The sequence below is a fragment of the Rhopalosiphum maidis genome, chromosome 1, assembly GCF_003676215.2.
Source record: "Rhopalosiphum maidis isolate BTI-1 chromosome 1, ASM367621v3, whole genome shotgun sequence".
Classification (NCBI taxonomy): domain Eukaryota; kingdom Metazoa; phylum Arthropoda; class Insecta; order Hemiptera; family Aphididae; genus Rhopalosiphum; species Rhopalosiphum maidis.
Window position 1 is genome coordinate 14522910 of NC_040877.1, and position 26815 is coordinate 14549724.

Sequence of the window (26815 nt, forward strand, 5' to 3'; positions counted from 1 at the left end):
GCGTGCGGCTGGCGTGAGGCCCGTAAAAGTCTGTCCGACCTCCCTTTTGCAGACCAATGTGTTTTATTAATATAAAAAAAAATTTCCAGGTCAAACTCGACAAAACCGCCAACAACAAGCCATCCCGGGTAATACACATACGCAACATACCCAATGAGGTCACAGAAGCCGAGGTCATACATCTGGGCATTCCGTTCGGAAAAGTCACCAACGTGCTTGTACTCAAAGGCAAAAATCAGGTAAGAACATTGTTATCGTGCGTTGTACTGTTGTCAGTTATTATTAGATATATTACACATACATAAGTATAGTATAGTTAATAGTTATTGTTGCTATTCCGTTGCTATATTCGTACACTATTATATGTATATAATAATGTTAACACACGGCAGTGGTGATGTGAATTAAATTATTTTACAATAGTTTTTATTATTTTAATAAGCTTTTAAAAACAGGTTTTCGGTTGTATGACTTTGTCAGACTTTAGAGGCAGTCATAATGTTTATATAAGAGCATTAAACCGCGGAGTTCTTACAGATTATATGATATGCGTCACAACTTTCTGAAGAGTTACAAACTCGTCATTGGCATAGTGTAATTTTTGTCGTTGTGCTTATTTAAAGTTTAGAAGTTTTCAAACGTCGTAATTGGTTTTAATTTATTAAATATAATTTGCGAGACAATTTTGTTATGCTAATTGTGCGTTCCTTTGCTCTTCTTAAAAAATAAAAGATTATGCATTTATAAGTATTTGTAATCATTAATAATTAATAGTGACATCTTATAAAGCGTGTATTAAATAATGCAATTTAATTTATTATTTGCGTCATTTCTTCATGAATGAATTTACATTTTTTTGTAACGACAGACTTATTTGGACATTTAATAATAACATATCTACTTCGAATATAAACTATAGCTATGCACTAAAACGTTAATAGTCAGCCAAAAGTTGAGCATATTGTATCATCTATATGACGCTTTATGAATTCAGAATTCTCCTGTTATGTGTTGTTTCTACATTATACGTGTACTACAGTAATAACGTACGAGAGTTTTCGGACACGTTTTCTCTTATATTTTTGCTCAATTCAATTTCCTCTTTCTACAGTAGCTGCTACAGCAAGGGTAGGTATAACCGTCGCGTATAATACGTGCTTGCCGTGCATATACCGAAATTTAATGAAAGATTAACGACCCGCACGCGCATTTCTCACGGTATTGACATTTACAGTGTGGTATGTGTAGTTGTACCCTTTTAAATTGATCACACCCTAGTGTATGTGCGGTGGCGTGTATATAGGCGTTTTGTGAGTGGGGCGTGTGCGGGTGGCGGGTACGTACTGCTATAGTGTCACGGCATATCTACTCGACGGCGAATAATAACAATAATAATAATAATTACATTTTTTCGTGCGTTCGCTTGTGCATTTTTGCCTGATATAATGTTGTATACTCAGTAGGTGTACTGCCGCAGTAGTTGGTTGTGAATATATATGTATATACATAAACATATTATATATATATATATATATATATAGCGTATGCGTCGCGCCCGGAATAGGAGGGGGAAAGGTGACAAGATAAATGCGAGATTGTAGGAAATCACGATATTTTACGCCCTTCTATTTTGCCTATACATTATAGGAAGGTATATAGTTTACCGCCGACTCCACACCACTGCCGTTCGTCCAAACGTTTATTCTCAACATTCGTTCGTTCGGATTTTTTTTTTTGTTTTTATGTTTTTTTACTTCGACCCTGATGGATCACAAAGAACACACGTATATATACGCATACGATGCATGGGTAAATAGGAGTATTGTACCGGAAGTGCAGGAGGCGAACAATAAAAGAAACGAAAAAAAAAAATAAATACAAAAAACCCTTGTTTCGACAGTCTTTATTTTCAACGGCCGGGCGGGACTGGCCCAGTCGACCGGAATAATATAACTTTCTAGGCTGTAAATCCTCCTCGGCGGCGTGCTCTCGACGTCTGACGTATCGAGAAAAGCGTATAGTTTTCCCTCGAGTGCGCATATATCTATAATACGCGTATATATGCGCGTTGTATGTTTATACTCGGGTGCCGCTTGTTTGCAGTCAGCAAGAATAAAAAAAAAAAAAAAACAAAAAAATGTAGAGAGAAAAAATTGTCAAGAAATGCCTCGAGGCGCCTTTCGTTTATGCAACATGTATTCCACGCGTATATATATATATATTTTATTCGACACGATATTTGTTGCATGTGTTGTCTATATGATCTTATGGTGTAGTCATGTGAACTTCATAGTATTTTGTGATGTGTGTGTGTGTTTATGTCGAATGAAAATCTATAACGCTCTATGTAAGTATATAAATTTATATTATAATATATTCTTTGTAGCGAAGATGTACAAATATTATTGTGCGAGATTTGATGCTCCGATTGACATTATGATTTGACTCAATTTAAATCTATTTAGACTCGGTTAATAATAAAGCAATAACTAATACAATTTATTATACAATTTTCTCCGTGTATTTGAAAATTTGTTGGATCGATTAATTAACTATAAGCTTTTCTACGACTTATTTGGTTATTTACTCAGGCACGTGCGGCCTTTTGTGGGGTACATACACGTATACGTATATATGTAGCTATACTTATGAGTATATAATGCATTGTTGTCATGGAATAATTACAATTATATTTCCCACAACGGGCAGCCATATGTGTGTGGGATCTATTGTGTTGGTGCTCTCGTGAAACTTTAGAGGGAACCAAATTCCGCGGTGCTTTCTGGAATAATAATTTTAAAACACTCCTCAAGCTCAAGCTAAGAAACCTCATAATGTATACAAGTGCTGCGATGTAATTAATATAGACGCGCACACGTTCAATTAATTGTGTAATAATATTAATAATTTTTCATTAATTTCACACATTATAATATTATTATTTACAATCTTGGGTTTTAGTATATACAAGCGAGTTGGAATAGTATCTACACTCTTCTATACTATATATTTTAGTGACTGTTAACAAATTCCACGCGAAATATTTAAAAAAATAATTCACTATATAAACCGTATAAATCACCGGTAAAAGTTGAATTTTATTAATATCTGGTTAAATACGAGCTATTTCCCCTTCGTCGTTTTTCTATAATATACATACTATATATAGATATCAATGGAGGTAAATAACGAAAAAGGATGATTCCAAATAAAGCTCATTTCTAGATGTTATCGATTTGCGCACATGGTTGCATAAACATTTTGTCCGTTAAGAACGATGAATAGGAGGAGGAAGTAGGCGGTGACGATGGCTTTGCTAACGATGTCTTCTCAGCTGGGTTTCTCGTTAAAGGATTGCTTTTATATGTTGTGTACGCTTCGGTATATTTCTCTTGTAAGACGACTTGTGGAGAATAAAAAAATAAAAATAAAAAATTTAAACTATGACGGCCGTGGTATATTTACGCAGAGGCGTGTAATCGAATATTATCGATAATTTTGGTGGAACAATATAATAATATATGAGCTCCCGTTTATAATTTTGTTAGTAATATTATTTGTTTCCCCCCAATTTTTACACGACGATTTTTTTAAATATTTTTATGACACAAAATATGAAATGATGCAATTTTATTTAAGTATCCATTTAGTAATGTATAATCTGATAATCTTGTAGTTGTGTTAAATTCATTAACAATAGTGCGTAGAATTGGCGAGTATAGTTTATGCACATAACTACAACTGTAGCTGTGGCCTGCATGGTGTCGAACGCTACAAAGCTTCTCAAAGTCATTATTTGGGTTTTTGTACGTCAATACAACTAACATAGGTACCAAGAATTACAAAACTATTCAACTATATTTCCCGACAACCGCAAATATATCTTAAGTTTGACGGCCCCTTAGAGGTAGCCACAGTCGTAGCGTCATCCATTGTTGAGTAGCGCCCTATTTAACTGTATATATAGGTACTGTAAAGTATATTGTGTACCAATGTGGAAAAAAAATTGTTTAAAGAAACATCGACCCGCCGACACGGTCGTTATCGGAAAAGTTTTGTGAAGTGTGCAGAATATTTGTTGTAATTATAACACCTCACACTTATACTCATTGTGAAATAGATTGATGTATATACAGGGCACATAGAGTACACACTTTGTTAACAGCGAATACTCGTCATTATTGAGCGATTAGTTATGCTTTTCAAAATAAATCAATTTTTTTTTTTTTAATTATTTAAGTGTTATTTTTTTTTCTACGTTAACGACATATTTAATTTATCAAACCTTAGTTGACACATTTAATACCTTTCTAAACATGTTTACACATAATTTTAGTGTTATTGTGGAATGTCGTAATTCGAACAAATATTAATTTTGTTATTTATAAGAAATTTAATTTTAAGTTTTATTAGTGACAAATTTATATATTTATTATAATACAGTACTAATACTCCTTGAATTAATATTGCAACTAAACACTTTTCAACCAATTATTAAATACTTATAAATCTTAAACTTCCAAACCTAACCTTCTGAAATTTGATGTTTATATGCAGTTTCAAAAATTAAAATAAAAAAAGTAGATATTTGTCAAAAAAAATAAATTAAAAACATAAAAATGGACTAAGATATAATGAGTGTTTGCTGTTCGAGGAATCACCCAGTATTTACATTACTATGTTTGTGTACATGCGTGTCTGTGTATTTTTGTGTTTAAGCAGTCGGTTATTTTTATAATACGTCTTTTCGGAAGTTTTGCGAAACGTTTTACGACTGCTTTTTTGTTTAGTGCTTTTGTCGGGACGGATGGTGCGCGGGTAACGCATGTCAAATTAACCTTTCCACCCGGGGAAAGAGACTATTCCACGCGCGTACCTACCTTTATAATACTTTGTGCACACACACACACACACACACACACATACTCACACACGTACACCTAAGTTTATATATTATATACATAACACGTGTATGTGTGCGTATATGGCGTTTCTGACGGACGAAATCCAATTTAATATTATTTTGACGGTATTTTTTTTTCAGTATCGTTTATTTATTTATTCTTTTCCCCCTATCATTAGTATTATACCGTCCGGCGGTTGACAACGCTCGCGCGCGGTAAAGCGTATTACCGCAAAGCGGTGGAATGGAAAAAGTTTAGAATTCTGCTGCGAGCGATGACGACGACGAAATAAGGAGGAGGAGGGACAGTATTTTCAATTTCACGTTTACAATGGAGATCGTTTTTCGCGCCGCGGGCCACTTACGAACCGCATGTCGAGTCCCTGTCGCTGCCGCCCGCGTCACGGCCATTGTACGCGTTTGCGGAAGAACTTCACGCACGCGTCCACCGTCGGGTTCTGGAGTCGTCAAGGGGGTGGTGGTCAAAAGAGAAGGGTATAAAGGGTAGCGGACGCGCTCACCGGATTCCGTTTCGTCGCCTATTGTGCGTGCTAAGTGGAGTGGCGACGTCCCGCCGTCGTTTAAGGCGATTGGAAAATTTGTCAGAGCAAGCGTTTTTCTATACGTATTATACTCTTTTAGTACATACATATATATATAGCTGTCGGGCCGGTGATGATGGTATGCGTATATATATATATATATATATATATAGTGAGATACCGAATAGAATCTTCTTGTCGCCGTTAAGTTTCTTATCTCGCTGCCGAATATAGTCTTACCGTGGTCGAAGTTATAAACGCATATTATATATAATATACGATATAACGCAGACATCCGCCGCACTGCTTAGTGTTACGAATAGTTGTTTAGCTATAGATATTTGTTCTGCATAACCCCATTGCTTGGCGCCGAAAAAATCCTTTAAAAATTAGTTTTATGACGGTCCTACGGTTTCACGGTTACCGAGGTTATTCGTATATATATATATATATATGTGCGCGCGTGTGTGTGCGTACGAATGCATGTTGTATGGTGCAGTTTGAAGTTTTAACAAGTGAAATATTTTCTGTCGAAAAACAACTGTAGAACATAATATTGCACTTTCTTCTTTTACCCATGTAAACAAAATACTTTTCATCGCGATAGTCGTACGTTCAGGGATTATTTTTTCAAGTTTTTTCACTCGGAACGTTATATACATATAAATGCGTGTGTATGATACTTATGTGATTCCGGTGAAAACTAACGTTTTAAACAAACATCGTTTTCGTACCACTCGCACACATAAACACACACACTCCCGTCTTTATAATATAGTACATCGACGAGCTATTACATGACGTGCTAATTAAAATGTATATCGGTTGCGATTCTGTAGGTCAATACGGTGAATATTCACGATACGTCAAGTACGTATTTTTATCCGATGGAAGCTCGGTCGACTCGATCGCGCGATCACCATGCAATTTTTGAATACAAAAACGGCCGCGTGCGAAGAGTTATTTTGCGATGCTCTACGTTTAGTGTGAAATCATAATTTTGAGCAAGTGAGTGAAATAGGTTTTCGTAAAACTGATGGGCTTTGCCGCCGCCGCCGACATCGTGTGTGCGTGCCTCCCGGCCAAACGTAAGAAATTCGATTAAATCCTTCGGCGTTCGTCTACTCCTCTCTCCCTTATCCTCACGGAACGTTTCACCTTTTAGTTTCCCCGCCAAAGGACGGCGCGGCGTAAAACGGTGTGGTGCAAGTGGTCGGGCGAAGGAGGGGACATCCCTAATTGTGTTTGACATAATTAATGTGCGCGCGACAGGTACGTAAACAAAACCACTCTACCCGCGGCTAGGTCGTACTTGTACGTACAGGCACACACACTCACATATGTAGTCGTCCGTGTGGAGCGCCTGCACCCTATGTAGACGTAGTCGTCATCAATGCGCGCTAGTGCCCGTATATGAAATAATAATTGAAAGCGAAAACATTCGTGTGTATATACGGAAACCAAACACTGTCGAATACCGAAAATACTATATAACGACGTTGTAGTGTGTTGTGTGCATACACGTTATCGTTAGCAATTTAACCGGCCAAATGAACCGTGCGCGGGCACGTGATGTGTGTTAGTATGTATATACTTATATACATAAACATAATATTATGTTTTTAGTGTGTGTGCAGTGTATGTACTCGTAGTAGTAACCTTTGTCACCGTCGTCTGGCGCGGAATAATATACGGCCATTTCGAATAGGTACCTATACACTCGTGTGTTATTATTATTATTATTATTATAGTTGACGAACAATATGTATACTACATAATAATATATTATATTATATCGTAACAATTCAATTACAACTATATGACTCAAACCCCGGGCGCTTTCTCGCAGTCGCGGTATATGGCAGGGTAGTTTAGTGAGAAATTTACGATATTTCGCAACGATAACAATAATATACGCAGATAGCTATAGCTATACAGACTTGACGTCGTGATGTGTGACGTGTATCGATCACACCAAGACATGCGCTATCGAACGTTTTTGAGCGCCGTGTATGCGTATATAATACCGCGAGTGATCGCTCTGACGAGGTCGTAGCATATATAATATATTTTGTTTATATAAGTACCGGCAAACAATATATATATATATGTATGGCTGGGTTCTGGTAGTATAACAATAATAATAATAATAATATGTTCGCATTCGTAATAACCATATACCTACACTTATGTGTGTGTTGTACAGAAATAAGGGACGACGTCCGCGACGAGTGTTTCATATATTATTAATACGACGTTACGTATAACATAATAATATTGGTAGGTATACACGGGGGCGTGACGTCGACAAGGCGGCGATGGCTGTCAAAATTTGACTTTGATTTTCAGCAAACAACACGCATGCATAATGGGGTGGGGTGGCCCATATCGTGTAGCTATATAAATATATAGACACATGCTTCACACACGCTGAGGGAATATATACACACACACACACACATATGTCCCGAATAAACCATGACGTTTTAAACATATATATTATTATAATGTTTATATATGCATATATACCTGTACCCCTGTGGTGGTATAAACCTACCTTCGCTATGTATTATTATATATATTTATACCACCTACGCTGTATTACTACGACGAGTAGCGACGAACGGACGTCAAAAACGTCGTCTTGTCATCGCGGGCATTGCGATATAATATTATTATTATTATATAGGTATTTGAAAAAAATTCCTATTGTGACGTGTGTGCAGTTTGTCGGACACAAATAAGGTTTAAATTATAGAGGTTGCCGTGCGCACAGTCCTTTTTTTCGTTATTCATTTTTTTTTCTATTTCACTGTCTTTAAATATTTATAGTCCGAATAATGGTGTTTTTTCCCCTTTCGATTCCCCTCTTCTTCTGATACACGCACACATATACATACACGTAAGCTCGCTTTCATTTTACGATTGTTTCTTCTTCGGTTTTTATTTTATTTATTTTCACGCCACCGTGCCGCACGCGCAACAGTGGCAAAACTTCCCCTCGCTGTACGTCTTGTTTCTATTCCGAACGAAACCTTACCGTCAACAAGTACGGGGGTGGCACCGACGACGATGGTTATAATCATCGATCGCCTTTGGCAACAGTTTGTCGATTGTTGCTTTCGAGGCTCGTTGGTATGCATTCGGTATTATACACAATGTCACAATATAATGACGAGCGACGATAACTATATAATAATAATAACGTGCACGCGATAAGATTATTTTAAATGTTTACAGGGTATATCGGTTTATACTAAAAAACGTTTCACCAGACGTAATGTCGACGCGATACATCGCATTGGTACCTGCAACAATGAATGTTATTGAGATGTAACAATTCATAATATTTATTTGTGGTATCCTAAATATATCTACGAGTAAATGCGGTTTATCGAGATCTGGTTTACTTCGCAGGTATTTTTTTTTTACCACCCCTATTTACCACTTATTATTAAATTAGTACAAATTAAATCAGAGTTTAAAAATCTCTTCTTCTACAAAGATTTGTCTCTCCACATTTCCACGGTTATAGCTGCTTTACATCACAGTTGTAAACATTAGGTCCAAACACTACATATTAGTCTGATCTATTTTTTTAATACTTTTTAATGCAACGATATGTTAATCTTATGTCTTTATACTATCAATTGTTTGTCATAATCGTTTATTAAATTATACATTTTACCCCATTAATGCTATTAAATAATTATATATGCATGTTGTTATACACTATACTTATTCTCCCCTTATATACCCTTTTAGCATATACTGTTCTTAGCCAAAGAAGGGCGTTATTTTTAATGTTGCTCGCGGTCATCCACGTAGGTTGCAGATACCAGTTCAATATTAAACGATTTTCCGAAAGTTTTATAAATATAGTTAAGGGAAAAGTTTATTGATGAGAATATAGTTGTTTACGTCGACATCCGTATTAGATGTTTGTTTTTTCACTCAGAAACTTACTTCGGAAATTTCATACATATACTTGTGTGTTCAGCACACCAGGCAAATATTAAACGTTCTGTTTGTTCTTTTTGATTCCGCGGGTTTCCCCTCACGAATTTTGATAGCTTAATTAAATAATTACGAACCTGGCCAGGATATTTTACAAGTTATCGAAGACAATAATTACGCGATTATCAGTAAAAGTATATTTCCATTTGCACGCAATGAATTTTTAGGCTTAACACTTATATAGTGATAATATACATATTCAGGCCTTAGTAATTTACCGCTATATATATATACACACACAAGTGTACTTGTAACTTTTTCGAGTGCAGTATTAGGTTAATTTAATTTTGTAGCGGGATGTTCAAATCAAATATTTACATGATTTGAAAATTGTTTATCTTCGACAACCGAACGTATATAATCGGTTAATGCAGCTGGGACTGTGAAAGTAATTCATTGAAAACACTTGTTAATTTACAAGTAGTGAATTTCAAAAGGGCTCGATATTTTTTTATATTAGATATAAAAATATCAATTAAAAACAGAATAAGAATAATTTTGCATAAGCGATAACCACCCTATTAAAAAATTGTCTACGAAAAGAAAATTAAGTATTGTTCATTTCATGTTCAAATAATAAGTTATGGTATAGTTACCTATAGTTTTCACTATTCCATAGTATTATAAGTCAAGAATATTAAAAAAAAAAAAAAAAAATGTATTATGTATAGTGTCACAAATCACTACAATATTGATATCAGTCGATCTCCAGATTCGCTTATGCGAAGTGTTTATTTGATGTTAATACGATTTTATTTGTGATTTATGTGATTTACCTATATATAATATATTATGCAATAAATATTAACAATAGTTTATCGGTAATTTACATATAAGTATATATGTGTGTTATCTTCTCAGGGGTAGTATTTTGGAGAATATCGTGTGGTAACTAATACGCGAGTCCTTCGAGTATCAAATATAATATACTCGTAGGTCCAATGCCACCGCAACCACCAGAATACGAAAACTGTCATTTATATCTCGAGTGCTACTCATCCTATTATAGACGTCTCTCTTACATATAATATGACGACGAAATATATGTGTTTGTCGTACACGGGTCACGATCCTCGCATCAATCCGTTTTCGGTCACGTGCGTAAAACTTTCAGTCCACCTGTGGGGGCCGCCGCATGTTTGACGTTCCCAAAAGTTTCGCTTGTCCGTAATTAAACCTCGCAACCGACGAACTCGTGGAGTGTAGACGATCGGCTCGAACTCGCGTTTGGACTTTGTCCACTTAATATCACCTGTCCGATACCTATCCTTCCCGCACATACACACATACTTTCCCCAGTCGTGCCATAAAGAAAACGTTCGCGTCGTTAGTGCTCCTCTTTGCACCCCTTTGAAGTTTCTACTTATATAATACTTGGTCGACAGGGTCTTGATCGTCATTTCGTGTATTTTGTATTAATATTATCATTATTATTATTATTATTATTGTTGTTGTTGTTAGGGACTAAGGTAAAATATTTCCCGGGATAATTGTAGGAAAAATAGCAACAAACAATAACAAGCTGAAAACGATGTAAAACGGCCATTTTTACTCCTAATTTAATATTTGCTTACGAACCACCGCCACGAAATGAATTTTCTCGTTCACATAATAATAGAGCTTCGGTTCTTGCGTATACACAGACTCGTAAAAATCCCATTAATACTTTATATCGTAATGTAAACTCATTTTCGCAAAAACAAATGTTTACGCGTTAAATTAACCAAACCCATCTGAATAGTTCATGTGCGGTACCTCTATACAATATACGCGGTACTGGTTATTATCCAGACCGGCCTAGTGAAAAATGTTAGGTAAATATGACTTCTGGCTATATCGTGCGTGGTACTTTACCCAGCTTGAGCGATCGTCGACCTGTTAAATTATTTGATTTTTAATTATATTACTTACTGCATACTTAAATGTTTATACATAATTCGAACTATTTAATAACAAATAATATATATATGTATTTTATAATATATAATTATAATTATTAATAGTTGTTTTCTATCTTGAAGAGTTCTTACAGTCTTGTACAATGAACCCATCGTGCGCCATATAATAATATTATGTAAATACTTGGTTTTTTCCCAATTTAAAATTGGTGAAAAGAAAATCGTATTATTTCTTCTCCTATTTAACCGCAGCTCATAAATAATAACTAGATATCGCGCGTATATATATAGCATGTGCAGTATATGTATGTATATATATATATATATATATATATATATTTCTCAAAAAATAGCTAGCGTTCTCCTAATTCAATCTTCTTACTTTAACGGTTTCTTTTTTTAACGCAACGATGTTACACACTCACACGCACGTGATATATTATTATTATTATTATATACACGTATATCTTAGTTTCCTTTTTCCCCTTTGCTCTGTGTATATTATATCCTATACGATACATAAACCTGCAACTATATATATATATATCGCAGATACCTTTATCATACTAGACTCTCCTCGGGATTTGACGCGCGACGAGATGAACCACCTCGCGTATGCGTCGCACAGCACCTACACCCTCCTGCGTGTTTATATTATATCACACCACTGAATCAATTTTCTTCTCCGGAGGAGGATATAAGTCTGTCGAACGGCGAACTTGACGGAGGCGGTTGTGGGAGCCATGAGGGGTGGCCCCGCGCGTACTCATTTATGGCGGGTAAGAGGAGCTATAGTATGTACTTGCGGATTTGTTAGCAAATTGGAAATGGATTTTACTTTCAATCCTACGCCTTACCCACCATATTACCTGCCTTATACGTATATGATATTATCTTTTACGATCGTCGAATACTACCACCGTGAACTATATAGTATATATTATTATTATTATATAAGCATAAAATCGTTATCTTCGGTGGATATAGTTTATAATTTATAGATAATGTGTATACATGCATAATATTAGATCACTGTATGATGTATCAAAAAAATTACATTTTATAATACTGTTAAATAATTGCATTTGAGTTTCATCACACATTGGATTATGAGACAATTAATTTCAGTTAGTACTTACGACGATCGCGACCTTGGTATAACACGGAGGAATCGGTTTTTGTTTATATTTAGTTGTTTCTATACTTAACCAATGTATTTCAGCAATAGTTGCTGTTGTAGTGGGCACTTTGTGTCATCGCGTTAAAACCCGTAAAACTCTTTCTCGGAAAAGCCGGTAAAAACTTTGTGGCAGCGTGAAGAAAACTTCTGTTCCATTAAGCTTATCTGTCACGCGCGACGACGGCAAGGACGGATTAATACTCGGTGGCCTACAGCCGTGTCAAGCCTCGCCTTTTCTTCGCGCTAGGTTATTATTTCGTGGCTCGTCATTCGTCTCTACAGGCTATTCTTCCCAAGTTAACAAATCTTTTGGGAACAAGCGCATTTACAGTGTATAGACGACTTGCTTACAGTGAAGAACTACGTGGATCATACTGGCTATACGGAATTTAATCCGTGGCGATGGCCAAACTTAATCCACCACTATAAATGCTTTTATAGCTATTAACACCTCGCAGTTCCATCGTCCATTCGATTATCAATTTTCCTGTATATAGCAGATGTTATTTCAAATAAGTAAATATTATTATTTAACGTACCTGTGTATAGGATTAAAACGTGGAAATCATACTCGAATATTAAAAACTTTTCTCACTGACGAGTATAGGTAGCTACTTCAGCAATAGTGGTCAACAGCATCATTCTATAACGGCGGATATAATATAATATTATTATTTAGATTTAATGAAGTAAATTGCCCAGAAATCCCCTGGTTCGGGTTCACGACCTCTATAACCGTAGCACATAATTTAAAATTAAGTAATGGGTTATCTTCGGGAAATCTATTTGTAGTACCAGTGTTTAAGGAATAACTTTGCATTATATATGTATGCTTCGGTCTAATCGTAATGTGTAAATTAATTATTAACGACTCCCGCGTTTTCTAGTTAATAACGCTAAAAAAATATAATAACAATAACATTTGGAGTAAGAAAAGTAATAAATAGTTACAGTCGGACGAAGACGCCGCTGTTGCGGTTACGCCAGAGTGGATTTAAAACAATGGATATGTATATAGCTACAGCTTACAGCAACGGGTTAATTGCATTTGTTTCTCTCTTGTAATTATTATTACGTCGCTGTAATCGTATTTCTTTGATACCTTTGAAATCATGTCTGGGAAAATGTTTCTGATTGGCTCGTTACCGCGACTGCGCAAATTATCATACCGTGTGAAAAAAAAATGATCGTTAAGTTTTCGCACGTTTATCGAATTGTTTCCTGTTTTCGAACAATTTTTAGTCGGTATTTATATAATATAGTATAATCGTGATCGACGGCTGACGTTTAGGATTAACGGGTAGATAGTTATTTATTTTCAGTATAAGTAGAAAATGTTACCTATTCTATACATCATATACATCAGTTTTATATACGTGTTGAAATATCGATTTTTAGAAATGTTTTCTGCGACGAGATTTTTAATACGTTTACGCGTTAGGGGAGAAAAATATCAATAGAGCAACACACAATAGTCGTGCGATAGTTATAGTACGAAGGTGTTTGTGAAGGGGATGGTGTTGGGAGGAGGGTAATAAAACAAACTTTCGACTTCGGGTCGTGTAGAAAACCGCGAGTGTTTGGCGAGATGATAAACGACCCGGCTTTTGTAGCGAATTTTTCCGGTTGCTAAGACGTTCAGCCCATGCGGAGAAGAAGTAAACATGTGTGTGTGTGTATTATGTACGTGGATGAGTCGCAGGGAATTGTCCAAAAAGTTTTGTCACCTTTTGTCAAAACACCGTACTTACGGACAATAGAGGTCGATGGTACATAAAATCTGAATAGAAAACGGAGAGGGATGCCTTAGTGACGACTATTTATCATAAATAAAAAAGAGAAAAAAAGAAAAGAAACGCCGCCGCCGTAACCTAACCTATACCCTATACCTACCTGCGTCGTACGAAACGTATTAAATCGACATGGAGTTTTTTTATATATGAGTCCTCAATTTTTCGGATAAATCTCATGAAAATATATATTATATATATATAAAAAAAAAAAAATAGTTAAAAATATAATAATAATAAAACAGTTTCAAATGTGAAAACTAGCACGTGGCAGATTGCAGGGAATTGGCAAAAAACCTTCTTTCGTATATAAAAGCGATGCGCTGCAGGTATACCTGTTGTTGTTTGTGGTACGCATATATAGATCAGTATATAGAAAGTACACGCTGGGGAGAAATATTTTGCCTAATAACTTTCATGGTGTACGGGTGAATCGAGTCATCGGGTTTGGCGAACGTATAGTCTCACGTTTTGACGAAAAGAAGAGATGGGTAAATATATATATATATGGAATAGGAGAGTTATTGGTATGTATATACTCGCGTGCCAGAAATGAATGATGTCGTCCCCTTTTATTATGTTCTGATAAAAATAATAATAAAAAGTTTGTATATTTATTTTTATTATTATTATTTTCGGCGAATGACGATGATGGAAAACCGCAAAGCAATTTTTGCTTCCGTTTATACTATCATCACCGGGTGTGCAAGGTGTATGTGTGTGTGTATGTGTATGTGTGCGTTTTTATACTATATATGCTTCAGTTTATAGATGTGGGAGGTGGGACATCGAATATGGAGGGATCACATGGTGAATGGATTTTATTTCGCCGCAATGGCTCAACGCTTTTAGCGCGTTGAACAAACATGGTCTGAAGATTGGTTATTACGATTAATGCATCATCGAGTGTACACACGATGACACGTCTCTGACTTTCTGTGACGAAATATCTATCGAACCCGTTATATCCATATTAACTCTCAAATATATAACAAACGAAGACGAAAATAAAAGTAAAAAAATAAATTATGTAAATAGAAATTTTTGATTACCTCTACGGGCATTATAGATTTTACTTCGATTTGTATTTGACTGCACCGAATCAATGCGAGTCTTACAATTACGGTTTTTATATTAAAATGCTCGTGTTTGTTATATTATATTTGTATGTATTATGTTTACGTATAAATAAAAAAAAGTTTCGTATTTGTCGGGAAACTACGTAAGAAAATTGGATAGGCAAAAAACATATAAGCAAATATATGTATATTATTCTACTTCTACAAAAAAAAAAAATAAATAAATAAATAAAAAACGAAACCTTGTGTTTACACACTCACATACACACGCATATTTTTATTCAGTTTGTATCAAAAATGTTAATGTAAAAAAACATTATTTCTTACCATAATATTTCGCTCGGATATCGAATTGTTTGATTTGTTATTTTTTTTTTACTTTTTCAAAACCGAAAAACAAACGCGTTCGAGGTTGATACGAAAACACAAAATGGATGTATGATCATTTGTTATATTATATAATTATTATGATGAGAGGTCTAGACAGCCGCTGTTGTTTCACAAAACACACAGGGAAATATTATATTTTAAATAAGAAGAACAAACGTATACTTTAATATTTTTCCTCGATTTGTACTCGTTTATATTTCTTTAAATGTTATCCTGAAAATCGTGGAAATTAGAGACAATTGTATACCTAAAGTAGAACTGCAGCCTACCATGTTTCGCGGTCGCCGGTTTCGACACCGTAATCCGATGACGACGCTTCTAGTCCTGCGATATCAAACACTTTCCCACTTTTCTCACCCTATCCGTGTCCCTAACAAACCTAGATTTCCGGGAAATATATTTGATTTTATGCGTTCTGGAAAACCACTTTCTTCCCCTTTCCCATCAGGTCGTTGTCACCCAAAAGCCCTCAGGGATTCACTGGCGAGCAGAAGGTCAAAAATCATACCATCGCCAATTAGCATTTTACTGTTTCCGTCGCCGACGACAAATTATCTAATGAACTGGACCGACCTGTACGACTCCTATCCCTTGCTTGCAAAACCTTTGTAGATTATTATATCTACAGTTCAAAGATACAGTTTGATGAATTTATAATAAATAGTTTACTCGTTTGTTTTTGCAGGCTTTCCTAGAGATGGCGGACGAGACATCAGCATCAGCTATGGTCACATATTTCACGACGTGCACGGCTCAACTCAGAGGTCGCGCTGTATTTATACAATTTAGTAATCATAAGGAGTTAAAAACGGACCAAACGCACAGTAATGCTGTAAGTCTTCACGATATATACAATGTAAAACTTATCTTCTGAAGCTAAAAAAGTTTTTGTTATATAATTTTTTTTTTTCGGAAATTGGATTTCTTAATTTTTAAATGAGTATGGCTTATTACCTGACGTAGATAAATTGTGAAAAATTATTCGCATAATATTTAGGGGTGAAAAGTGCGGGAGAGTGTTGAAATACTAGTATTTAAAAAACTATACATTTTTTTTAAAACGTTTTAAATTCAATTACCAAACAAAAACATATTTTGTTCATGTAAATTTGTTTTAATATTAAACTTTATCATTATTTTGATATTTTTTTCTTATTAGCAATTACAATCATAATAACAACGCTAAATTAAATAATGCTTTTCGAGAACCAATTCAATTTTGACCAAGTTAATATAAATTAATAAAGTTTTTCTATAAAAGATAACAATGAAGTTAATGTAGCACCGATAATACTGCCTTCACGATGATAATATTTTGTCCCCTAAAACTGTAAAATTATATGTACGGTTTTATTTTAGGAATAAAAATCAATATAATTTCGGTCCAAACCGTTCAATGGACAGACGCTCGAACTTTGTATTATTAAAATATTATCATCGTATATATGATGTGTTTTATCACCAGAAATAAACTTTACAGAACTACAATGAGGGCCCCTAGATTCGATTCGTTCGCGCGGAGAAACTGTTTATATCTTTGATATGTTCTGTCCGCGGTATCTCGAGTGTGTATTATTTTATTGTGTGTAGAATATATCATTGTAGTGGCAATGGGTTTGACGAAAAAAGAAAAAAGTCGAACCATCCTGTCACTATTACAACTCTTACTCTATTATATGAATGTCACGACGTATATATGTTATAGTAATTTTTATTTGTAGTGGGTGTTGTCACCGTCAAAACTTTTTTTCCATTTGATATTTTTGAAATATGGTCGAAGAATATCATGACTAATAATTATATATCAACTGAAGATTCACAATAACCTTAATATTTTTTGGCTTATCATCATATATTTATATTTTAGATGTGTGGCGATACTTTTTATTTACATACCGTGGTATTTGGTCGCGGATAGAATATAATATCGTTGTAATTCTTTTGATAGGTCATTTTTTTATAATTATTATTATTTATTTGGCCTCTCCGTGTCCATTTTACTGAATTTTTTTTATTATTTATATTTTAAGTTACATTAATTTAGATTATTGTTATTATTATTAGTTTTTTCTTTTTTGGTAAATAATTATTTCCATTAATACACTATAAATATGTAATGTACAGCCGTAGATGAGTGACGGCGTATTATATAACGTACAGTTTGAAGAAACTAACTATATACTGCTGAGCTATAATATATATATAGATATACATTTATACGTGCACCTATATGTATATGTATAAAGAGTGTGTAACACGAGATCGTTATAGAGATTTTCCTAAACAGCCATTATATATATATTTTTATATAGATAGAGAGAGAGAGAGTTGCCAGTAGCTCGCTAAAAACTTTTAACGAGCTTATTACAAATTGAAACCGTTTTTTAACCCCTCATCTCTCGTGTCCTCGCTTTTATAAACGAGTATATATATATATATATATATATATATATATATGTACGTTTGCATTCCAACATTCATCCTTCCTCATCCAGACGGGGTTAAGGTTTTTATGTACATGTTTGTAGCTCTATATATTCTACCCCGTGTCGTATTATTAATTCCCCGTTTGTCGTCGCTACGTACACATCGCAGCACATACATATACGACTCGTTGTAAAATGGTGACATTGCTCTGAGCTAAGACTCTAATAAAAACGTCCAACATTACTACGAATAAATATAATATAATGACTACCATGTGAATATATATATATAAACGTTTAAGCATATGTTCTGCAAGGCCTGTTTACTTGGATTTAGATTTTGCGGTAGCGCATTCGTATTTTGTATCCGGTTTCGACCTGAGTCCTTCCGGTTGCCGATACTGACGACGGTGGTGACCCTATCCCAACTGAACTTGGACGAAAACAACCGGCTATTTATTAGCTCGTGTAATTCTGTGATCGATAGCCTGTCAATAATATAAAATATAATATATGAGCGCCGAGTAAATATGACGGTAAATCTAGTAACTAAAATAATAATGTAATCACGATCAAGATCGTAGTGTAATAGTTACAATAATAATTATGATAATAACAACAGTAAGGATGAAAGCTCTAACGACATAGTTTATACACACCGTATTACCATTTACTGAATATTTTCAGTTATATGGACATTTTAAAATACTTTTAAAGTGAAATGTATAACTCTATAAATTATTTCTTATATATATATATATAGAAAAACGTGTAAACAAATATACTTTTTAATGCCAGATCTCAAATAATTATAATGACTTTTCGAAATAATTTTATAAATTAAAAAAAAAAATTTCATGGAAAATTACGCAGTACATACGTTTATTATAATAATATTATGTACTTACTCGGTTTTCTCACAACCTTATTATAAATTTAAAAAAACTGTCGACATTTGTGGTTTTAATTACTCATGCATATTATTATATTATATAGCGTCCCAACCCTTATCCCAGCTATGTATAGCTAGTATAGTTGTTGGGTGAATGTTAAAAGACGCAAAAATCGTCGTTCGTCGCGCGTACATACAATTGTGTTTTGACAAATGACAATGGTTCACGGTAAAACGTATATTATATAATAAGTAGTATAAGATACTTATATATTATATACTCGTGAGCATAGGATCTTGAACGAAAATGCGTTTTTTGAGTGCACGAGCTCAATTTGCCATTGCTGCAGCCGAGTCTGCCTATAACTGTATAATATTCGTGTATACGTGTATGCAGAATCTGCAGCGTGTGCGTATTGTATTTTCTTATCCGTGCGGGAGATTTTTAATGAAGAATACCGCGTTGCTGATGCTGTGTAGCGGTACCTGCAGCAGTCGGGTAACCCGAAACAAAACAAATAATCGCTGCGACGTGCCCACAGACACACATGGGTATTATATTATTTCGTCGTCCGTGTCGTGGTTTATGTATTATATTATACGATTTATCATGTCGTCGTTTTCTCGTAGGTATTTACCGACTTGGAGCATTTATACAGTCACGTCGTTGTCATGACAATTTATATTATATTGTATATATTCTAGCCCGTAAGTGCGTATTATTTACCATGTGTACAGCAACGTTTCGTAAAATAATCATGGAATCGTTGACGCGTATACGCATTATATACGCATCTATCTGCAGTGCTCCTTTGCAGATTTCGTAAAGAGCAAATCGCAGGATTATATTGTCGTAAATTGTACAGTCATTTTGTTTCGCTTTTTTCCATAACCATTCGCATTGTTTATACATAATATATATATATATATACCTTCGACATCTTAAAAGTCTTTTTGATCTATTTACTTCCACGCGTGATATGATACTTTATGTAATATTATGTTTACACCCTATGTTTGTATCGTGTAACTGACAATTCTTTGCGTTTGAATTTAAAGTAATATATATATACATATATATATACCTAAGTTTCGTGGACCGGGATAATGTCGATAAAACACGATTTAGTAAAAACAGCACTTAAACCCGAACGTTTGGCCGTCGATCTAGTAGAGGTGCACCCCAGAGCCCTCAAGAATTTGATGACCGTGTGACGTATAACTTTTGAAACGATGATGTCCGCAAGCCGATACGTATATGTGTTGTACTGTTCACCGACGACTCATCGTAAACCATACGATTACCTAAATAAAAACGACCACTGGAAATGATCCATATAACGCACCGCTTCCGTCCGGTCGCGTTCAATCCGCGATGGAAGCTCATATGATTTTCGCCGTACAAATTCTGATCCGAAATCCAATAACCTCGTGTTTACGGACAGCCGTAAAATATTAAACGCCTGTCGGGGTACGTTTTACGCCATAAAACCGCGATAAATCCCTCTATTGCAGGAGCACTGCCGTAACGGCCAACGGTTGCAATAACGCGCTCGTGGCAGATAAACATTTATTTAATACCGGACCCTTCTTAAGATGGTAATAACGACATTGTTTCCTTCCCTTTGCCGGTCTGATATGTACACCTCGTCTTAAACCGTGATAGTTAACCCTGCATTCGCCTCTTCGTGTTGACGAATCTTCGGTGACCAAATGTCCGCTCCGAGATACAAGACATTATTAATAATAATAATAAAATGTATATATTCGTGCGTTCTTTTTCTGTGTCGTATATAGTAATCCTTGCGGTCGATCGGTTGATGAAAATGCCGCGAGGGCAATGGCAAAAAAGGGAAAGGATTTTAAGAGCAAATTAGGAGAGAAAAAAAGTATTCTCTTTGTTTTCGCTTGATGGATTGAAATAAGAAACGTCGGTGACAAGTCCGTTCCGGAACCATTGATCTTTTTTGTTTTCTGCTGTTTGAAATTAATCTGACGAGAAAAGGGTGTAAAAAACAAGTGACAGAGAGAGAAAAAACATTAGATAATACCTATGTGTATATATATATTATATAGACTATATAGACTACGAGTCGACGTGACAACGCGTGTGCTTCGGCGTAAATGGATGGAAACCGGAATCCGGACAGTCTCGGTGATGATGATAGGGTGAAGGAAGGGGAGGATACCTGTCAGAGAAGTTTTTCGGACGATCGATAAGTGAGTTAAAAGGGGGGGAAGACCCGTTATAATATAATGGTCGTATAAAGTTTTCGAACTTCCGCGGCGACGACGGCAGTGGCGATAACATCGTCGTGGGCCCGGATGAAAAATGCTGGCTGGAAGTGTATATACGCATAGACGAGGACAACAACGATATAAAAGGGTTGTATGAGCCGGAGCGTAAATATAAACTCGTCGCAATCATTGTTTTTCTCGGTATATTGTGATTTTTTTGATATTTATTCGGCGATTTTAATTTTAAATTGACCACTATCGATTGCTGACAAATTTAGTATTTCTTTGACATGACCAACTTGGTATATATATTTACATTATTATATATATACGCTCTTGTGTTTTTAGACCGTACCGCGGTAAAGTGGCAGCGACAGTTCAGGACACTAAATCGTCGTCCGCGTGCGTGTGCTTGTGCGATGATACGATAGTGCTCTCAGGAAGGGATTCGACGAGAATGTCGTTTGGATTAATTGTGACGTACCAGGGCGGACATGTTGAGTAATTACACACAGGAACGGAGGTCGGTCGCGCGAGTGAGCGAAACTCGCTTTTACAAATCCCCCGTGTCCAGCTGGAGACGCACGTTGTAGAGCTGCTAACTAATGGTTGGCTACCCCTAGCCTCCAGTCACCCGCTTCTCGCTGATACAGCCTCTACCATCACGAGTTTTCCCGAATAAAACTAAATGTTTACTAATGCCATTTGTAAACGTCCCCGTGGTATTTTAGTTTTGAGGTTTTTTTTCATTCCCGTTTCAAGCGATACCATTTTCTACCGCCCGCCATTGCTTGTGCGTATTATTGTCATCAACCCTTACCACTTGCTGTCCAAATATAAGGCGCACATCATATGAAAAACAACATCCCCTCGGATCTACATAATCGATTTTACCTGATGTGCACATTCGCATATGTGAACAATTAACGCATACCGCATATACGGTTAATGTAAAAGCCTGGACTTACGATGTTTTACAATACAATCCGTTTTGACGCCGATAAAATATTATACCTACATCGCCTGTCCGATTCGTCGTTAGCATCGTATTAGCTCCATTTTCCGCTATCCCTATTAACTGCCCATCCTTTTGTAGTAGGTATATCCAGTATTATTAATGGAGGGCCTAGATATATAATATATTAATAACTCTCGCTCTGCACCTCCCCACTCTCAGAAATCTGCTGCAGTCACCTTTCTTCCCATTCGAATACGAACTTTACGAACCATATTTCGTCGTATTTGCACGGTTCATTTATCATTTTGATTTTAATTCGTTTTTCAGAATGCATCGGCTCAAGCAGCCCTACAAGCGGCCCAAGCTCTGGCTGGCCAGAGCGACGTACAAGGAGGTCCAAACACAGTGCTCCGAGTAATTGTCGAACACATGGTATTTCCAATCAGTCTTGACGTTCTATACGAGGTGAGTTTACTAGATTATACAATTTTTTACATCAAATATCCACCGTGAATCCATTAATTTAACATAAATGCAGCCGTGGAATTCAATTTGGGTTAAACAACTATAAAGTATAAAATAAATCAAGGGAAATATTAATTTTTAATAATATTTATATTACTTGCGTGTTTGTCACTTTGCTTTCAAATCATAATGTATACGGACGAGCATTCTAGAGTTAACTCCGAAAAGCATACCCAACGTTTTTTTATCGACTCAAAACGTATTGCATTTGATTATACATGTACACTTTGACTTCGATTCCGATAGATCATTAACTCTAACGGTCATAACCTACCGTGTATTGTCGAAGATGTGTTTACGTGGTTGGAAGTAGAAACGTGTAAGCCCTGGAAATAATACAATGATACATAGAACGTGAAAATATGCGTCAAACGAACTATTTCGTTATACTATCCATACATATATTTATAATACATTATATCTTATGCATCTGTAATGGTATATCGTCTTTGAATTCTGTTTTCATTGTGTTATCTATCGAGTTGCATTTCCGATTCAATCGTTTATACATAGAAAACCAATTCCCCACGGTTGTTTTATCGCATGCTTGGTGCTCTACCGAATTCTCATTACTCTATAATATATTATATTCGAGTAGTTCCGCATGATATTACGGGATTGAGACTAAATTTCTATAAAATTTTAAATTAAATAACGATTGTTGTGCCATAGACTATATTAGTGCTGTATATTATGATTAAACATGCAATTTAATACACAATGAAGGAATAGTATATAGGTACGAAATTTCCTTGTAGTCCAAACAATGCACAAGAAATTTTATTTCATTTTACTACTGTACATAATATAGGATACTAAAATATCCTTCATCAATTCTATAAAATGTGTAAACCTAGTCGATAAGAAAACAATTGTATATATTTAAATAGTAAATCTAGCAAACTTCCGATTAAACTGCGAACAATTTATTTTTATTTGAATGGTATATATTTATTTAACGACGGAGTATAACTACTGAAAACTAACTTTAATTTTACTATTTATTTTTACGTTGTTTAAATAATCTAAAATATTAAACAAACTAGAACACTCGCTATATCTAAGTATGAATTACACGTAGTTCTTTTAAGAGAATTAGGAAAACCTTTTTTTAACCTTTAAACATACTCTGTAAAGCTTATCGCTTATATTTTTTCGTATACATTGTTTTATTTTCCGTGAAGTGCAAAAGGAACGATGTCCTGTGCAGTATTAATATCACATATTATATTATATTATACAGAGCGCTAATTTTCATAAAACGATAAAATATCATTTGGTATTTAAGCGATTTACAATTTAGACACAATGTGACTTAATAATTACTAAACGTTTCATATTTATAATACAGTTGATACATAAAAAGAGAGAGAGAGCACCTAAGCCCACTACAGACTCCGTATTGCTGTTTAAAGAGATAACTACATGGTTATAAGTTATTATATTATATTATAATAATATTATTCTTATTATTAATAACGATTGCGGTATATAGAATAAGCCCAACTCGTGTCACAGAAAAGTAGTTTACCAACTCTCAGCTAAATCACCCTCAGCTGAAAAAGAGTTTTTAACGATGGAGGTTTATTTTCGCCGTATCCATCACTATTGTGTATGTCGGCTCGTTTAACACATCTGTAGCCGCGGGTTCAAACCAAGGCCCTGTCTGTCCACCCCAATGGTACACGAGGTTAGATCAAATAGAGCAATCGCTTAGAAGCCCCTCGGTGATACAAAATTGGTTTTTAATTTTATACAAAAAAAAAAAAGATCGTAAAATGTTGTTCAGTATTTTAAAAATATACTGTCTACAAATTATATATCTCGTATACAGCGTATTATTATTTATATGCTAGTATGCAGTCATAGTATATAGAACATTATACAATGTTTGATCTGAACATCAGTATCGTGGTATACGCAAAAGTAGGAAGTGGTCTTCTGAAATTTGTCGGTCTCGATCTGAAATTTAAAATGACGCCATCATCGTTTCGTGACGCCACTCCGCGTGTTCTCGGACTGACCGTGCGTATCGTGAAACGGAACGCGCCCCTGCATTTTGACCATCAACTACAATCCATCCTCCGCCGTCGCCGTTTACCCCTGTGGCGTAAATTTAATTACGTTTTCACATTAAACCTCCGCCGCTGCTACTACCGGATGGTTTGTATAGCAATAGACGTGTAGGGTAATATATATATATATATATATAACATGTGTGCGTGCTAGCAACCCGGTCTGAAGTTGCTGTGGTCTTATGTATTACGCTCACACCCCGGTCAACCCTCTGGCGTCACGTTTTCACGTACATCTGAGAAACGTGGTGTATTTTTATCCGCATACGAGCACGCGACCACCACTGAGTAGGTGTAATCCTCACCCCCGAAGACCTGGCTCTGCGACGACCCCCGGGCTGGGTTGGTTTTATTGCAACCGCACACAACACTATATCTAAAAGTTTTTTCGTCTACTGGAAAACATTGTTTTAAGTCGTGCTGCTACTTATTTTAAGACGTTTCGAATTACTCTAGGTGAAACTATTTAATTACATTTATGTATATACTATATTTATATGTTATACTAGAAACATTTTATTATATTTTATGACAAAAAAAAGTAATGGATTGTTGAAGTTTTTTTAATTAATTATCTTTTATTTATTTATTATTTATTTTTTTTTATTCAATTGCCGCTCTTTTTATTCCAATAAAAACTAAAGTCGTCTAAATTTAAGAGAATTTCAAATTATAATAATGGTGATCATTAATTTATAGACGTACAATGTACATATTAATAATATATTATATTCAATTTCTACAATGATTACATATTAGTATGTATAAATTATATAAGTTACTTATAGGTATTGCTGTTTTAGGTACTTTTTTCTATGATATAAGTTTATTATTACAAATTCGTTTGATGCTTTCGATACGACAACGTACATAATATATTGTAATATGTTAATGCATATTGCATACACATCACACTTATACCTAAATGAATAAGAGACAACAGTTTTATACAACAAAATTCGCCTTATACACCACTCCATTCCGTTTTCATTCGTTTGTTGTACATAAAGTCAAGTCAAAAGTTTGTGTATACAACTACAACGGTTATTTTTTTATTATCATTTTTTTTTTCGTGTTCTATATCCAATTAAAAATAATTAAAGTAAACATTTACACAACGTTGTTGTTGCGACGAAAAACATATAATAACGTTTTTTTTTTTTTTTTTTTTAAAGAAAAAATGATTTCTCGTTTAATAGCAATTGTATGTATATATATAGTCAGTCGCGTGTTGTACTACACGAGTAATTTTTCTCTCGCTTGGCATACTCTCGGACTTTTGAGTACTCATACACACAACTTTTCCTTTCTCGAAATAAAATCAGATAAATTTTGCAACAACTCGTGTCGACGAATAAATACAAAATATATTTGAATTAATGACGGCGCGACATTATAATATGTGTGTAGTCATTTTTCTATGAGTACATGCTATTTAATGCCGGTCTGTCTGTTATGACATTTATTTTTATTTTTTGTCTAAATTATTTAATCTAGTCTACAAACGCACAATGAAGTTTTAAAAATATACACATTTTCCGCTCGCCCGGGTCTATACCGCTATCGTAGTATTCTTGTTTTTAGATCCCGAGCGACGATGGAAAATATGTTTTTATACGATAATCGTTTTTTCTCGATTTTTATTTTTATTCCCGCGTGAATACCGTTTCTCGGTGCTACGCGGTGAAAGACCTCCAAAAGTTTCCGCCCGCGTCGTCGTTCTGCAGTCTTTTATAACAGTCGTCGAACAGCTCGTTTTTTTCAATTTTCTTAATAGTTTCTTTTTCGAAGAAAAAATACCCTGCGTGTGATCCGCAAAAAAAAATATCAAATAAGATTCGCAGTGAGTCCATCCAGCTTTTGCGTTTCTTCTTTCTTTTTTTTCCTTATCGATTGGCGCGG

General features: G+C 35.0%; 1 protein-coding gene across 10 annotated transcripts in view; it reads left to right on the forward strand.

The window, feature by feature from the left end:
• Positions 1 to 26815, forward strand: part of LOC113549443 (polypyrimidine tract-binding protein 2) — a 175638-nt gene that overhangs the window by 117102 nt on the left and 31721 nt on the right. For all 10 annotated transcript variants that reach the window (XM_026950744.1, XM_026950741.1, XM_026950750.1 and 7 more), the window contains 3 exons: positions 90 to 239; positions 16485 to 16631; positions 22641 to 22778. In XM_026950744.1, coding sequence (XP_026806545.1) covers positions 90 to 239; positions 16485 to 16631; positions 22641 to 22778 — 435 coding nt within the window. The remainder of the gene's footprint in view (positions 1 to 89; positions 240 to 16484; positions 16632 to 22640; positions 22779 to 26815) is intronic.